General features: G+C 39.4%; 1 protein-coding gene across 20 annotated transcripts in view; it reads left to right on the forward strand.

Annotated features, from left to right (window-relative positions):
• Positions 1–18,332, forward strand: part of ROBO2 (roundabout guidance receptor 2) — a 1,684,719-nt gene that overhangs the window by 1,079,928 nt on the left and 586,459 nt on the right. The window contains exon 1 of one of the 20 annotated variants that reach the window (XM_044251124.1): positions 12,855–13,609. The exons of the other annotated variants lie outside the window; for them this stretch is intronic. Coding sequence (XP_044107059.1) covers positions 13,549–13,609 — 61 coding nt within the window. The 5' untranslated portion in view covers positions 12,855–13,548. Of the gene's footprint in view, positions 1–12,854; positions 13,610–18,332 lie in introns of those variants that run through there. 20 annotated transcript variants of the gene reach the window in all.

Consider the following 18,332-nt stretch of genomic DNA (forward strand, 5'->3'; position numbering starts at 1 on the left):
GGGAGGGGGATAGCAGCTAAACTGGCTCAAAGTCCTGTGGTGTAAGCTAAGGAGGCCACATCTCAGTTTTCTTATAAGACAAAAGGTAGAAGAAATCAAGAAGAATACTCACTAAGCTGAGAAGTGAAACTGGGAACCCAAGGAATATGGAATCATGTCTTTCTCTTGTTTTTTTCTTAGAGAAACCATGCTGATCCAACATTCCTCTCTAATGCTTCATTTTCCTGCCTCTCTGTCCCCCTCACATATATTTCCCTTTTATTCTGTTTTATTTCCTTACCCTTTTTCATAACTGATTGAGACCAGTAAACAAGGAACCGCTCTGAAATCCCTGAGTTTGCTAACCGCCAGTGATTTTCCTCAAATTAAAAATATTCAAGAAAAAAATATTTGACACACCCTCTTTATAGCTGGAGAATAATGATCAGTATTAAATTAGCACACTTTAGTGGAAATGAGATGGATTTGGATGTCAGTCAGGACTCCGCACTCCTGTTTTTGCACTCTTTTGTTGACATTACTTAATTTCTCAGAACCTCAGTGTTTTGTCATTCTTAAGAGTCTTTTTCCCTGTTCCTGATCTGTTTTAGGTCCTCCAAAAACTTAAAAAAACCACCTGATATCTCTTGTCCATGTTTTTTTTTTTTTCCCCCTGGTTCTATGAATGTGAGGTTTTGCACTTCCCTCTAACTCTGCTCCATGACCCCATATATGGGACTGAATATTTGTGGAATGTATCACACTTTTCCAGAAACTTCTAACATCGATCTTTTCTGTTTTTGTTTTGTTGTGTTGTGTTTTTTACTTCAGTGACTGTAAGACAGCTGATAAATTCTTTCTTCTTTCCACCATTTCCTTTCATACTGAAGTTTTGGTGCAAGCCATAGCATTAAGTACTATACAATGTATCAGTGAATGGCATATCTGTGAAGTTGGTTCAGATTTTTGCTGGATTCCGTGTATGTTTCTCTGTATAAAATAGCTTGTGGTACATTTCAGTCCTTGTTATTATGGATGTTACTTTAGACTGAAAGAAACAGACTGATGAGACTACGTTCCTTCAACTTGGTAAGAGGCTCCATATCTTTTTTCCTTTGGCGGGTAGGTGTATTTATTGCTACTTGTTAATGATCATGGTGATTGGCAGAGGTCAGAGCTACTGTGCATATGAAAAAAGTTGCCAGGATAGGTCACGTGTTTGGTAATTTCAGGAGCTTCTAAATTTGGAGAATACTTTGTTTTTTAGAACATAGAAGAAAACTGATGGAGGAAATGAACTAGTGATGTGGAAGCTGAGATTTGGCTAATTCTTTTCTTTAAAACGAGAGCTGCAAAATGATGAGAGTGAAGGCTTCTCCCTCTTTCAAACTACATTCCAGAAATCAACAGAGGAATGACTTAAGTCTTCTATTCATTGCCATAAGCATTTGTCCAGATCTGGACCTGGGGTAACCTTTGCTATATTTTGCAGAGGCATTCAGTAACAAACATCACTAAAACCAGGACCAAACATCGTTATTTATATTCCCACATAGAGACTATGGAATAGACTTTACTATTTCTTCTAATATTTTATTATATAAAGTTACTTTTTTATTTTGAAAATTCTAATTAGACAAAGCATTTAAAATGTGCTAGTATGTATATAATAGATTTTAATCAGAAACCACTGGCAATTACAATAACAATTAACAAAAGACAATATCTAGGTTCTAAAATTGGCTTGGTTAAATTAATATACATTTTAAAAGACCAATCTATGAATAAGATGTCTATTATTAAATTAAATTGCCCTCTTATCCTTGAGCTGTATAATGAGATTATGATAGATGATCTTTAAGATTACCATTCCGTTCTGAAATTCTAAAATGGATCTTTTCAAATGAACTCTTTAAATTTAAATTTTTCTTTAATTTAGTTTCCTTTGAATTTAAATATATATGTGTCTATTTGTGTACATATACATGCAGAATAAACTTGTGATTTAAATAGATATATAATGCATATCATCATTATTTTCAAAGGCCTCTACTAATTTGCCATCTATCCACTTGGCTTTATTTTTAAAGATTTTATATATCGGGGCACCCGGGTGGATCCCAGTTGGTTAAGTATCTGACTCTTGATTTCTTTTTTTTTTTTTAAAGATTTTATTTATTTATTTGACAGAGAGAGATCACAAGCAGGCAGAGAGAGAGAGAGGAAGTAGGCTCCCTGCTGAGCAGAGAGCCCGATGCGGGCCTCGATCCCAGGACCCTGAGATCATGACCTGAGCCGAAGGCAGCAGCTTAACCCACTGAGCCACCCAGGCGCCCCTGACTCTTGATTTCTGCTCAGGTCATGATCTCAGTGTCCTGAGATCCAGCCCCGAATGGGGCTCCTGGCTCAGTGGGGAGTCTGCTTCTCTCCCTCTCTCTCTGCCCCTACCCCCCATAAGATAGATAAATAAAATCTTTTTCTTAAAGATTTTATTTTTCTATTTTGAGAGAGAGAGAGAGAGTGCTTGCAGATGAAAGAGGGCATGTGGTAGGGGGGCGGGGGGAGGGCAGAAGGGGAAAATCTCCAGCAAACTCCCCGCTGAGCACAGAGCTAGACCTGGGGCTCAATCTCAGGACCCTGAGATCATGACCTTAGTTAAAACCAAGAGTTGGCTGCTTAACAACTGAGCCATCCCGGTATCTCTTCATTTGGCTCTAGTAACTAAAAAGCTATGCTCCCATTTTGAATTGATTAAAACAGGTAATGGCTATATCAATTTTTTAAGGCTGCTGTAAGGCAGTACCACAAATTTGGTGGCTTATAACAACAGAAATTTCCTCTTACAGTTCTAGAGGCTAGATAATCAAAGTGTGGCAAAACCATACTCCTCTGAGGCTCTGGTGAAGAATCCTTTCCAGCTTCTTCCAGGGCCTGAGAGCCACAGGCATTTCTTTTCAACTAGCAGCCTGACACCAATCTCTGCCATTGTCTTCACAGAGCTATCTGCTCCCTGCTATGTGCTCCCTGCTCCTCCTCCTCCACCTCCTCCTCCTCCTCCTCCTGCTTCTTCTCCTTCTCCTCCTGCTTCTTCTCCTTCTTCTTCTTCTTTTAGAGGGAGGAAGTAGGAGAGAGAAAATCTTTTTTTTTTTTTAAGATTTATTATTTGATAAACAGAGATCACAAGTAGGCAGAGAGGCAGGCAGAGAGAGAGAGAGAAAGAGAGGGAAAAGCAGGCTCCCCACTGAGCAGAGAGACCCATGCGGGGCTCGATCCTAAGACCCTGGGATCATGACCTGAGCCAAAGGCAGAGGCTTTAACCCACTGAGCCACCCAAGCACCCCAGAGAGAGGAAATCTTAAGCAGGCTCCATGCCCAGTGCGGAGCCCAAAAGCAGGGCTCAGTCTGACAACCCTGAGATCATGACCTGAGGAGAAACCAAGGGTCAGATGCTTAATGCACTGAACCACCCTGGTGCCTACCCTTTGCTCATAAGGACACTAGTCATTGGATTAGGGCTTTCACCCTAATGCACTATAAACTCATTTTAATTTGACTACACTTGCAAAGACTTTATTTCCAAATAAGAGTACATTCTGAGGTTCTATGCGTTCATGAATTTGGGGACTACTTCTCAGCCCAGTCCAGAATCATATGGTAGTCAAACAGAGTTTCTCTTCAATCTGTGATGATGCATATTGCTATAATAAATTTACATAATTCCTTTCAAAAGCAAATACATCTATAGGAGATGGATATGTGTGATAGTAAATAGAACAGCTCAACAAATATTTCCAGCTTTCTGCCATTCATGAAGGGTGAATGGCTGGGTCTTGTGCCTTTCTTTGGCAACAAAACATAAAATATAAGAAATAGTGCCATCTGTTTCCAGCAGAGGATTTAACAGGCATATTCTGCCTTTCCATTTGTTTAGAAAATGGGTTCTCCCAGCAAACTAGGCTTTGGAATGAGAATGATGTAGGGCAGAGCCCCAGTAGATTCACAATACAGCAAGAAATAACCTTTGTTGTTTGAGATTTGGGAATTGTCTGTATGTGTAGAATATGCATTCTCAATGGGAGTAATGTAAAATCGGTTCTTGGTGACAAAATAAGATCTCACTTTTTAATGTATAAAGTGCATACATGCATATAATACATAAACAAATATACAGTGTCTGGTATTAAAATCCCATGGAGAGGTGATTAGAAAACAAAATGTCTTAACATGCTCCGTAAGGGAGTAACAATGAAAAAAAGGTGAGAAATCTGTAATAGAATAACCTAGCGGATTCTCAGTGATATTACAAGTTTGGTTGACACCATCTAGGTTTCAAATTCTGACACTTTCAAAATTTCTTCATCCATTTGTGGTTACATTAACTACTCTGAATCATGGGACTAAAAATATTATCAGTCTCATATGCTCTGTGATAATTTAGACAATTTTTTAAAAACTTAGGTATTATTATAATTTAATTGTTATAACATTAATCATGGTTTAATGCCCTGTGAAGAAATATATTGCATTTCCATTTATACTTAGGGCAAAATTCAAAGGAGCTGATCGCATTCAAAGGAGCTTGCTAGTACAAGCTACGTGCTAAAACAAAGAATACTAAAACCTCGATAATTTAACACATTATCAGTTATTCATTGTTCAGTTCATAGTCTCAAGTGTTTGAAAGACAGTGAGATAGTCTGTGCTATACCGTCATTCCGGGATTCATTTCTTCCCTCTGGTCACTCAGTGTTTTCTCCAGGATTTGACATTAAGTAAATGACAGAATAGTCAGAAAGCACCGAGGATGGTATGGAAGGTATCTTACAGGCCAGACCTAGAAATCCCTATATTCCAATGGCTAGAATTCAATCGCATGATCTCCTTTAAGTGCAAGGGAGGCTGGGGCATGTGGGAAATTTGGCCAAGCTCTGAGTGAAAAAAGAGAAGATGATTCTGGATTAACACCAGCATTGTCTCTGCCACCAGGACACAGAGATCCGTTAGTACACTCCAATGACCAAAGTGTCAAAAACCAGATGTATTTTGTGCCAAGGCCTTTCAATGCATCATCCGAATGCTCTTCTGAGTGGACAATTATTATCTTTGTTTCAGTTGAGGTGGTTGTTATGATCACATTGTGGGTGGTAGAACTGCTCTATCTTTCTACAGGTAGGCACCCATTAATCACCCCTTTTAGCAGAGATAGTGGAGTAGAAAGGTTACTTTAGATTTAGATTAGAGAAAACTAAAATTTTCCTGATGACAAGTGAATGGTTTACTTAAGAATATTGTAAAATCTCCAGAAGTCTTTTTTTTTTTTTTCAAGATTTTATTGATTTATTTGACAGACAGAGATCACAAGTAGGCAGAGAAGGAGGCAGAGAGAGAGAGATGGGGAAGCAGGCTCCCCGCTGAGCAGAGAGCCCGATGCGGGGCTCGATCCCAGGACCCGGGGATCTCGACCCGAACCGAAGGCAGAGACTTTAACCCACTGAGCCACCCAGGCGCCGCTCGGGAAGTCTTTAAAATAAATCTCCATGTCTCTTGGATAGTTTAAACAGGATTCAGAATGAAGGCTGGAAAACAAGTAACCAGAGGCTTGTAAATGTTCATCCAGCCTTATGATAGAACTTCTTTTTTCCTTTCTTTAGGATTTATTTCTTTATTCATTCCAAAGAAAGAGAGGGAGAGAGCAGGATGGGGGGAAAAGGGAGAGGGAGAGAGAATTTTTCAGGCAGACTCTGGGCTGCATGCAGAGCCTGCCAGGGACTCAATCTCACGACCTTATCACACCCTGAGCTGAAACCAAGAGCAGGCGCCCATTCAACTGTGCTACCCAGGTGCCCTGATATAATGTCTTTTTAATGTGTGTGTTTGGTGGGCAGTGGAGAAGGAAGAAACTGAATAATAGATAAGTAATAACCTGGGCTTAAGCCAACTACAGAGACAAGCTTATCCCTCTCAGCGATCATCATGCCACATAATTTTCACTGGCCCCGTCTATAACAATCAGTACTTCAAACACTCATGTTTGCCATCTCACTGAAGGAAAGGATACTAAATGAGCAATCTTTGAAAAAAAGAAAAAAAAAAAAAAGGCAGTGATTAAAGGACAGAGATTTGGTGAAAATTTTCATTGTTAAAAACCATGGGGACGCCTGGGTGGCGCAGTTGGTTGGACGACTGCCTCCGGCTCAGGGCGTGATCCTGGAGTCCCAGGATCGAGTCCCACATCAGGCTCCCAGCTCCATGGGGAGTCTGCTTCGCTCTCTGACCTTCTCCTCGCTCATTCTCTCTCTCACTGTCTCTCTCTCTCAAAAATAAATAAAAAATAAAATAAAATCTTTAAAAAAAAAACAAACAAACCATGAATTAATGTAGATGCCCAACGTATCTTATATTAGATAAAATTTAAATTTCATATTCCTATTAAATGTAAGGAACTAGTTATTGGAAATAAAGACAAAATATTAAAAATGAAAACAAGCTTTGCAATAGGGAACTATACAATTTGTATTAAGCTGTCAAAACTTGTATTAACATTTTTCAATCTGAATTATTTAGTCCATTCGGTCCCTTGACAACAGTATTTGTATATAATAGAAAAGCTGAAATTATGAATATTTTGTATTTCTATACTCCTTTTTATTAAGTAAAAGATGAATCAGTAGAAACTGGTTAAAAGACTTTTCATCCAAATTCAAATATTTTGACATGGAGTGATTTATGTGTCCTATTATTCTTTCATTTGCAGGTTTGTCTGTAAAGTTGGACCATGATGATTTCATCCATATATTTCACTTGATCACTTAAGGAAGACATGGAGGGGTTTCCGTAGTGTAGTTGTTATCACATCTACCTGACACTTAAGAAAGACAATGTGTATTTACATCTCTCGGGTTTTTAAGCAAAACAATATTATCTAGACTTCCTGATGGTATTTAACAACTAAAAACCTAGTATTCGTTGCAATAAAAGGACCTCACGTACTCCATAAGCAGTCAGAAGTTATTTTATCAGGCAGAAATAAGATAATTTGGATATTGGAAGAAAACCAGAATCTGCTCCCAAACAGATTAGTTCTTCTGTATGGTAGAAACGTAGGCAGTTCAATTGGATTACATGTGCCCTTGGATTAATTCCACGATATTATTGTGAAGGGGAATAAGCAACTTCTTTTGCATTTGTAGAATCCATTAAATATGTCTGAAAGACACTCAGTGAGCAGATAAGTGTAAAAATCTGAGACCTATAGATAGGAGAAGCATCTTCTCACATCTTTGACGATCCCTTCTTTTTAAGAACAACAGGAATTCTCTTTCAGATTTTTAAAAGTCTTCCTTATTAGGATTACAGTTATGCATTGCTAAAATGCAATTATACAAAGCCCAGATTGGAGCAGATGGACTTGAAATAGTTTGGCAAAGAATCAAAGGGATTTTCTTTGGTTCACGATATTGTGATGTAAAAATAGCAAAAAGTGTATTACTTAACGTCATTGAAATTAGGCTATATACTAAAATAAGAACTCAAAAGCTTTAAATAGAGAGAATAAAATATGAAGCAAAAAAAAAAAAAACCCCAAAAACAAAAAATAAAAAAAACCACCACGCACACGTGCAAATCCTAGCCTGTCACAGTTAGAGGACCGAGTTGTGCTTGTAGCTTGTGAGGTTGACAACTTTGCTTATTTTATAAAAACACTTTTTTAATCTAGGTGAGAGGTTATCATCTGTGCTACCAGAGAGCTAATTTTAAACTTCGGCAGAGGTTCGGGGTTCACAGATTACTCAAATGAAGGCAAGGCAGCGAGATGGACAACTGTGGAATGAGGAGTACTAACATCATGAAGATACGATATTTTCAAGGAACTCGGGGATGTTTCTATGTGTTTTTAAAAATTCCAGATTTTAAGGTGAACACACTTAGACAAATTAAGCCTCAATATTACATATTACTCTAATATTTTATTGATTCAAAAATGATGTTAAGTTTGAAAGTATCACTCGAATTTTCAATCAAGATAGAAAAAGATTTTCCAATCTGACATTAATTCTAAAGAAGGAAAACTATTCTTTTTGATTACAAGTGATGGTATTTAGGAAGAAACACGCTATTTTTATGAAAGATTGCTATATATTAGTCAGCTTAAATTCCAGATTTCTGAAAATAGACTATTTTAATAATTACAGGTAACGTACCCAAAGTATGAGACTCATCGATAGATACATAGGTAGGCAAACTTACTATATATGTAAAAGTATTGATGAATACTTGAAAGTGAATTAATTGAAATTAGATACTTGGAACATATTTCCGAAGAAAAATAATTTTATTTTGGCTCCCTCAAATCACTTTTGAAATAAGGTGGAGGGTAATAAAAAATAACATAGGACGGAATGACTCATCCTTCTCTGCTCTGGATTTTTAATACTCTGGTTATTTTAATTGTCTACTATCCTTTTGTAGATTACAACCCAAACCTTTCATCCAAACATGGTGTTTCTGTATGGTATGCTAAGACAATCTTATACAGAAGAATTGAAACTGAACAGATTAACACATGGTGATCTCTGGGCTTTAAAAAATTCTTTGATTTTGAAAACAAAGACTGATTATATATTTCTATATTTTTGGTGCATCAGGGATTTTTAAAAATTTATCAGTCAAAGAAATTTATTAAAGTGTTTCTATAATGTGGAGGGTATCTCCAATAAATCCTGGGAAACAGAGCCTAACACTTAGCATAGATTCTGTGGTCATACCTGGATTCAAAGGAATACTGCACCTTTTATTAACTTGGGTGAGTTCTCTAATCTTCAGTATTCTCATCTGCACAATAGGAATGGTATCACCCACATAATGAAACTTTTCCAAGAATTAAACATTGTGGCGAATTTTTAAAAACTATAAAAATCCTTGACACAGAGTACTTGCTTACCGTGTGGTGATAGATATTGAAATTATCATCCTGGATCAAACCTTTGATTTGCCTGTATATACTCTCTTACAATCATAACAAGCATGTATTGGAAAGAGTGGGGGGAAAATGGATTGGAGTTTTTCTATTTATACCACATATTTGAAGAATCTGGTATGAAAAAGAAATATTTACTATTTTCCGTCCTATATTGCGCAGATTGCCTTCAGATGAGTGTTTTATGGTTCTCCATGAATGCCAACTTAGAGGTACAATCACAAAGAAGGCCATTTGATCACCTTACCCAAATTAGGGTTAATTATAGTCTCTTACACACAGTTGTCTTTGGATGTATTAAAATATATATTTATCTGGTAGGCACATTTTGAGTACATAATAATACCATTCCAAGTTTTACATAAAAGGAGCCTAGATTTCTATGTACATTTCTCTATTCAGCTGCTTGTTTGGAGAAGAAAAAGCAATTTGAATTTGGAAAGATATTGAAACCAACAGACCACTTAATTTTCTGTGTCTTCCACTCTCTGATTTAATGGTGGTGGGACTTCATTGTTTGAAGTCATTTCTAGCTTTCTGTCTTACTGAAAACCTTAAAAAAATGTTTTTGAAGTGAAAGCACTGATAAAATTGAATTTCCAACTTCTAGTCACGTGTTCAGGTTTTAAAGATTTTCCTTTAAGAAAAAAAAATAGGGTGAGACATCAATTTTTTACACAGTGCTCACTAGAAGTATGCTAAATTTAATTGAAATATACACATTTCTTTAACATGGATCTTATCAAATCTTCCAGAAGGAGATGTCTTTGTTCCCCTTGGACTTAACATTGTCCGTATTACACTTCTGTCTGCTGACTCTCACTGTTGCTGACAGTGTAAGAGTTTTGCTCATAATCTTAAACCATCACTTGGTATGAGATTCTTAAAAAAAACAAAAAACACATGAGTTTTCCTGAGTCACATTTAATATCAAATAAGATACTGACAATACATTCTTTTAAAATATCACTTATGAACTTATCTTGGAGAAAAGCAAAAAAACATGGAGTCCAAAATTCCTTTGTTATAGACATTACTACATAAGGTAGGTAATGTCTAGCAAAAAGTGGCACCAGACAGAAATCACTGGCTTTCTTTGCCATTTTCAGTACATAAAAGTATGAATGCAAAATGCATTGCAAAATGCAAAATGATGATGCTGGGCTCAAATGCCAAGGAAATATAACCACAGGGATTTCCTTTAAATAAGCCTTTTCTCCCCATGAGTTCATTCGTCATATTCTACAGAAGGACAACTCTCTGTAAGATATGAAGCAACACTTTTCTGCCCTAGAGGACAATAGTAAATGGTAGGTCATTCTCCTCCAACCTATCCCCCCTCTTCCCACACACAACCTTTCCACCTCTGAGTGAGTTTATAGATCACTTAAGGAAAAGCATCTATAGATGGTGGGTCTATCAAGTATAAAATGAAATCTATCTTTTGTCCTATAAATTAATAGCCATAAGAAAAGTCTTCCAGGTACAATGTTCTAATATCTTCCTTTCTGATATCTATGTTGAAGTTTAAGGGCTTAAAATCCATATCATTTTAATTCCTGCATTCTTTATTAGGGAAATTCTAGTGTCAGAGTATTTTTATTGAATACATGTAAGGAAATTTGACTGAGATAGAGATTGCGTGTGTGTCGAGGGGGGTACATTATTTAGAGGAATGGGGTAGACTTTATAGTTCCTTACTTGAAATCTTAGTCCAAACATTTAAAATACATGTTTAAAGAATTATCAGTCATTTTTCAGTATTACAGATAGATAAGAGGGATGCTACTCCAAAGAATTTTGGGTTTTTTCCCCGACCACGGTACTAATTTAGATTTGGCCATTTGGGGAAAAAAAACCAAAAACAAAAATAAAAAACCCAAGAACATGTTTAGTCTTACTTTCACAGAGTGGCAAACAGTAACGCAGGTCAGAAACATTACTGTGAGGATTCAAGTGATTTAACTTCAGCACATTAATGCACTTTTTAAATTTTACAACTAAATAATGTAGATCAAAAATGTGCTGAAATTACTCTTCATGCTTCACAAGAAAAGTGGTTTTATTCTTTTGCAAGACTATTTCATCACCATAATTTTCCAGCATGCTGAGATGTCATAAGAACTCTCCTAATTGCTTAAGCGTCGCTGACCATCTCAATCTCTCTCTCTTTCTCTTTTCTTTTTTTTGGAAACACACAATATCACCTCCATAATGGCCCAGGGAGAGCTAAATTAAGTGGCAACACCAAAACATATCCACCAAACAAAAGGCTCTTCCTGCAGCCACCTCAAACGGAGGGCCTCGTTCCTAATATTTTCCAGTAGGGGGAACTAAAGACTCACTATCCAGCATTTAGCAGGGCTCGGGGACCTGCGTGAGTTCCCATAGCCCGCCTTCTAATCACCGGAACAAGCATCAAACAGCTACCAGTGAGCCTGTGATCACACGTGGGCCTGGCCACGCCGGCCACACCGGGGGCACCGCAGACACTGGCATCCCTTTGATCTAACGTGGCTCTCCATAATCATCCTCGGTCCTGATGGCATTCACTTGGTGGTTTTTGCCTTTATTTTCAGGGTTTGTCATCTTTGGGCTGGAATTCGGCTCTTTCTGAGCTTCTTTTAGCTCGGTGGGTTTTCAGCTTTCCTCCGTCCTGTGTTTTCCAAATTTCCTTTCAGAGGTGCTAGTCTCTGTAGGATAAGGCTTCGCATGCACCCCTCACCCCCAAGTCTCTGATCCCCTCTCCCTACCTAAGCATTTTCTCCTGAACTCCTTGCATCCATCCCACAATCCCGCCTCAAACTCATCTTTGAGGGATCATAAGGCAACTGAGTAACGTAAGAGGGGATGCCACCCCTTCACCGCCCTCCTCTCCCCGGGATTCCTCCGGGGGCCATAGATCTTGGCGAAAACGAGCCCCTAGATGCTAGAGATTTCTCTACAACACCCCCCCCCACCTTTTTTTTCTTCTTGTGCCTTTTTAACGACCTAGGAAGCACCCACACACAACCTTTCCGCTCCAAAAGGTGGTTATATTTTGTTTCCTTTCCTTTTCTCCCTCCCGCTCAGCTTCTCATTTTGCTAAAAGGTGAAGAGTGTTTGTGTGATTTTAACGGGTAATGAGGCTGCGCCCTGGGTCCTGGAGGATGATCTTCTTCCAGAAAGCGCGTGCATCTCGGCCTGACGGAGGGATGAATAATTAGGAAGGGCTTCCATGAAATCACTCACTGAGAAAATTACCTGCCCATTAAACGGGACGCCGCGAGGAGCAGGAGCCTAGAGCGCACCTATCCCCTCCCAGGGCTGGAAGGAGGGTAGGGGGCGGGGGCGGGACCAGGAGGCGCGCAGAGGGGGAAGGAGTTGACCGGCGGCTCGGGCTCCCAATTTGTTAATTTCCGTCCCCCTAGGAGTCTCGGCTCCCCTCCCCTCCGCCCCCCGACTGCCCAGCGGGCTGGCGTCCCCTGCACGTGCGGGCGGCGGACTCCGGAGGTGGAAAGCTCGGCGCACCCCCTCCTCACCCCCGCCCCCCTCCCCGGGGCAGACTCCGAGCGGCTTTCGTTCCTCCCCACCCCTCCCGCCTCCTCGCCTTCCCTCCTCTAAGTCCTTCCACTCTCGGCAGCTGCAGGAGGAGGCGGACGCTCTGCTGCGTGGCCGCGGGAGCAGCGGCGGCGGCGGCGGCGGAGGGACCGGCGGCTGCGACCCCGGCCGGCGGCCGGACCGCGCCAGGCGGCTGCACCGCGCGCTCCCTGCCGCGCCCGCTCCCCGGCTCCGGGGCTTCGCTCGCCCCGCTCGGCAGCCGCCCGCAGCCGCCGGGGTTTCCCAGTCGCTGGGAGGCGGCAACGCGGGGGTGGCCGCTGCCTCAGCCCTGCCCCTCGTTCCCTCCCTCCCCTGCAGCCCCACCTCGTAGGAGTTCGGATTCTCCACCCGAGCCGTCTGATTGCTCTTTGCCTCTCTTTCGGAAACCGGAGTGGTGGCGGGAGGCAACGAGGCTGCAACGGAGAGGCCCGCCAAGTCGGCCCGCCTGCAAAGTGTTGCTTTGACACATCCTTATTATGGAAGTTAAGTGAAAAAAAAAATAATAATAATAAAATAACTCTGGACGCGGAGCTGCTACCGAGAAGGAGACGGGGGAAAGAACACCCGTAGGCAGGCCAATGGTTTTTCGGCAGCGCGCTGGCAAGTTTGTGGAACACTTTCTAGGAATTAGGTCTTTTTCTTCCCCCTTCATCTTCTTGACTTCTGAAGAAAGAACTTGGCTTTGGATGGCAATGGAGCCTGAGGAGAGAGGGTTAGACACACTTGAATAATCCCTCCGGCTGGGCTGAATTTGTGGGAATTTAGGAAGCCAGAGGGTGGAAATACTACAGCTTTTGGAGTGCCCTCTGTTAATTTGGATGGATCTAAACGTGCCCCATTCAAGACCTCTCCACTAACCCCTTCTCATCTTGGCGATTTGCTCTTCCTGACTTTAATTAGCATCTAGGAAAGTCTAAACTTGGGACCTACCTCTTTTTTTGATACTTATTTTTGTACTTTTGCTCTCTGGGATTGGTTTCTTAAACAATCTGGATCCTTTTTAATATGTCAAAATGAGTCGGCTGATGTTTACACAACTACTGCTCTGTGGATTTTTATATGTTCGGGTTGACGGTAAGTTGAAAATACTTTTCTCCTCCCCCCCACCCCCAAAGCCTTTTCTTTCCGAGTGCGTTGTGGGCTATAAATAAAATGACATTATGTCTGTTAGTCCCTTTTGAACAGGCACGGGGGCTTCTGGGGGGCAGAGGTTTTAAGTCTTTGTTTCTAAACTGCTGCAGGTGGAACGTGTTAGTAGTCACCTATTGTTGTTATTGTTGTAATTTAATTAATTGAGGAGTTGGATCATAAATAGTAGGCTCTCGGTCCTGTTCGAAAAGGGAATATTTAAGCAAATCTCTCAGATACGCTTGTGTGCTTACTCCCTTTTGGTGTTTGTTCCTGTATCTGAACTTTGGCTTAGAAATTCAAGTGAAGAAAAATAGTAATAGACACTTCAGCGAAGGTTCAGTGGGTTAGGAATTCGAGGCAGGGTGTCTCAGGGATCAATGGGTGTCACTTGTGTGTGGCTGAGTGCTCTTCTAGTGTGAAATCAGAATCAAGCATTCAGATCCTAGGGAGAAAACTGTCAAAAGTAAGACTGGGCGAGGCTCCAGGAAGGGGGAAACATAAGCTTTGGGCCGGCTGTGGGCACAGAACACTCAGCTTAGTCCCCAGTGGCGAACACAATGGGGATCTGAAACGGGTGCCTAGGTGTCTCCCTCTAGGTTGAGTCAGTCTGTCAAGCAGAGAGCATTCTACCTCCGATTCTCCTGTCTTTTGTTCAGCTACGGTTTCCTGGGATACTTTCACAGGATGTCAGTTTCTGGTGTGAGGATTGTAAAATCTTTTTTTTTTTTTTTTAAACGTAGCTCTTTTGAATGATGTGCGGAAGTAATCATTAACATGCTTTTTTGTTTATAAGAAGAAAGCCGAAAGAACATTTGGTATTAACCTTCTAGAAACCTTAATTATTAAATCAATGGAAAGAATATGTATAAAGAGAAGAGTAGAGCATGTTGTTATTATTGTTGTTTTTCCTGAGAATGTGGATTGTCCGTCGGACTTTAGATCTGTAACTATTGTACTTGTAAAGAATCCGTGTGTCGGTCCAAATATTTGAGCCACCGTAGTAGCTTGTTGCTACATAAACTTTCCTTCAGCGGTTGCATTGTGGATGAATTCATTTTTTTGGGACACTGCCTATTTTTGCCCGCCTGTAGGAGCTAACTTTGTTCCTGGCAGCTGCTGCTGCACAGAACCCAATCTATCGGAAGATACAAACAGGAAGACTTTCTATAAACATGAAGCAGTACAGATGAGTTTACCTACTGTCACGTGGCTGTTTTCAATCAGGGACTACAGGAGTACCTTTGCCCCCAGCAATAGGAGGCAAAGCATTCATGTGGGCACACTGCTTTTTCTTTTTCCCTTCTAAGTAGTAGATGTTTAGGAATTAATCACTGTGACTCACACGGTGACAATATCCATAGTCATACCTAATCAGTCACCATACATTTTCTTCAGCAATACATTTACCTTTACAGTACATTTACATTGCCCCAACCAAAAGGCTTACATATTTCTCCTAAGTGTGTTTGATTATCATGATAAGAAGACTTTGATAGAACTTTTTTGGATAATATAGCCTCATAAGCCATGAATTTACATATTTCCATACCGGGAATGCATGTATAAATTATGTATTATATTACAGAATTATCACCAAGTTGTTTTTTCTTTCCTTTCTTTCTTTCTTTTCCTTTTTTTTGAATTAGTGTGTAGCTAAGAGGAATACAATTAAATTGCTCAGTGGAAGTGACAGAGGGAATCAGAAAAGCTTGGTGTTACAGAATATAATTAATGTACCAGGGTGTTTGGAGATATATGAAACAAATGCAATTAACCAGCTTGCTGGAACAGCAGTAGAAAGACATCATCTCTTCTTCCCTCTCTCCCTCCCTCCCAGCCTGACTCCCTCCCTCCTTTTCCTCTCTCCCTTCTTCCTTCTCACCCTATCTCGCCCCTCCTGCCCCAGAGACACACCTAGGACCTTTGTTTTGATTTAACATTATAGGATAAGGGGGAAGTTTATGTCTGAATCAAAATTGTCAGTGTAGTGAGAATGCCCAATAAAAGGGAATGGTAAATTTGTGTGTGCGTGAAACTAGTTTTTGTATTAGCATCTACTACTTCTAAAGCAAAGGAAGCTGTGGACACTTACTGAATGAGTGCATAAAGCATACATTTGACATTGGACTGCCTTTGGTTTACTCTAGAATGATGACAGCCTCTCCATGGGGATTGTTGAAAATTTGGGATGTAGACAACACTGCCCTCTAGGCTATTTCAACACTGGGACGGAGCGTTCACATATGTAATGAGGGGGTTGGTTTGTAGGATCTCTAAGCTCTTTCTCTTCCAGGATTCTGTGATTTCTATTTACTTATTATCCTTCTTAGAAGTGTGTGCTTATTCTCCCCATGAATTTTAAATTTAGAGAAGCTTGTACCATTTCAAAGATATACTGACTATCCTTGTGCTAGACAGAGAAATTAATTTTATTCAGTGACAAATGATACATAGATTTGCATTGAAATTTGCTTGGTGGGTTATTTATATGTGCATTTTTATAGTATATGAAAAATGTTGGAGTTTTGCCTCCTCCTAGGAGATATGTGCTAATATTATTTATGATTTTTCAGTATCTTCTGTCTGTAGGAATCCGTAGAGAATAAACATTAAGTTAGTTGGGAACTACAGACAAACTTTTCTATTTGGGATATAAATAAATATTTTCTCATTTAATACAGATTCATGAACCACATGCATATTTTTATTTACTGTTCCATGGGAGAATACATGTTGAGTTTAGTTTTTGTTCTCCAGATTTTCTTTATTTTTAGGTGATACTATGTTTTTACAGTCATTTACAGGGAACTAAAAATAAATTACTACAATGCTATTTAATTACATCAACTTCCTGTGCATTGTGTCAATTTAGTAATTTTGCAGTAATTGTGAAAAGATGTTTTTAAAATGAGAATACTGTTCTTATCTTTAATTTTTAACTATTCTTAAATGAAAATGGCCCACATGATATTTGGGGAGATAACAATAATGTGTGTGCATAGTGTAGATGTATAATCTCATACAGGTTTATACATTTTGCTAAAGTGTTTCTTTTAGTAATGGGCTCATTATCATAGCCATATGTAGTCCATTTCAGAACTTAAATTGCATATAAGTAACCTGAAATTTGTTCTTGCGACTATGTAGTAATATCACTTCCAGTTGGCTTTGTTTGAATAACCTTTGATTCTAGGCAACATGAGGATCATAAACCAAAAGGATTCCTTAGAACGTAAAAAAGAACATTTTAAAGGAAGAAAAAAGGTCAAGATTATAGAAAATAATAATAATAATAATTCTGGTTATCTCATCCCAGAGCAGTTGTATAAAATAGCATCTTTGACAATCAAAATATTGCTATGATGCACAGTGCATATACTGAGATACATATATAGTAATGAAGGGAACTTAGTTATGTGAGAGGTGTGTGTCTAGTGATAGCTGCTTCAGGAGTTCCCGCAGTCTATACGAGACACATTGACTTCTGATGTGTAATCTGGTTTTTTGAGTTTTAGGGGAAAAAAAATTCTCTTTTACTTATTTCTCCTCTTCCTCTTCCCCTTTTTCCTCCTCTTCCTCTTTCTCCTTCATTTCTTTCTTCTCCTCCTCCTTTTTTTTTGGGGGGGGACCATGGTGGAAATAATTAGAGGAACAGTTGAAGAGTGGAGAAGATATATTTCTTGAACAACAATTTAGAAAATATGCCTTTAAAGGAGAAACGTTAATAATGTTCTACCCTTGGATATATCCAAATATATCCATAAAGTTATAATACTATACAACTTTATGCAAACTTATTTAGTTAGATCCTGTCTTTTACCAGTTAGGCAAACAGAAGTCTACTGATCTGAGTTCAGACAGACAATGGAAATTTACAGAGTGCCATTTTATAGATTTATTTCTAAAGAAAAATACTGTTAGCTTCTTATAGTGTTTCCAGGTATAGACCTATCAATCTAAATTAGTACATTAATGTTGATATTGATTTTCTTTTTTAAAAATTATTGAATAAAGCATGAATGAGTGATTATGTAAAGTCTTTTAAGGGGGAATTCCCATCAATTCTTTCAATGTTTTAAGTGTATGTTATACCATCACAGAGCTCTAATATAGCATCTGATGTTTACTATACTCACCCCAAATACCTATTTCTTTTTTTTTTTTAGATTTATTTATTTATTTATTTGACAGATGGAGTTCACATATTTGACAGACAGAGATCACAAGTAGGCAGAGAGGCAGGCAGAGAGAGAGGAGGAAGCAGGCTCCCCGCTGAGCAGAGAGCCCGATGCGGGGCTCGATCCCAGGACCCTGAGATCATGACCTGAGCTGAAGGCAGAGACTTTAACCCATTGAGCCACCCTGGCGCCCCTCAAATACCTCTTCCTAACTCAAAACTGTTTTGGGATAACCTTCGCCTCAATTCTTAGTGTTTTCTTCTCCATTTGCATCTAATCCTTAAGAATTCTTACCTAATCACATGGGTTTTAAATCCATCCTAATGCTAATGATTCTCACCTTGCTGTAAATCATTGTATGGGGGTATATAGCTTCCATGAGACTGCACCTGGCTCTAATATATACTGTTGTATCTCCAGTGCCTGGAACAGTGTTTCACACATCCAGCTGGCTACTGGACATTTTTGCCTGATCTAATGGGAATATA

Source organism: Neovison vison, chromosome 6 (genome assembly GCF_020171115.1).
Source record: "Neovison vison isolate M4711 chromosome 6, ASM_NN_V1, whole genome shotgun sequence".
NCBI lineage: Eukaryota > Metazoa > Chordata > Mammalia > Carnivora > Mustelidae > Neogale > Neogale vison.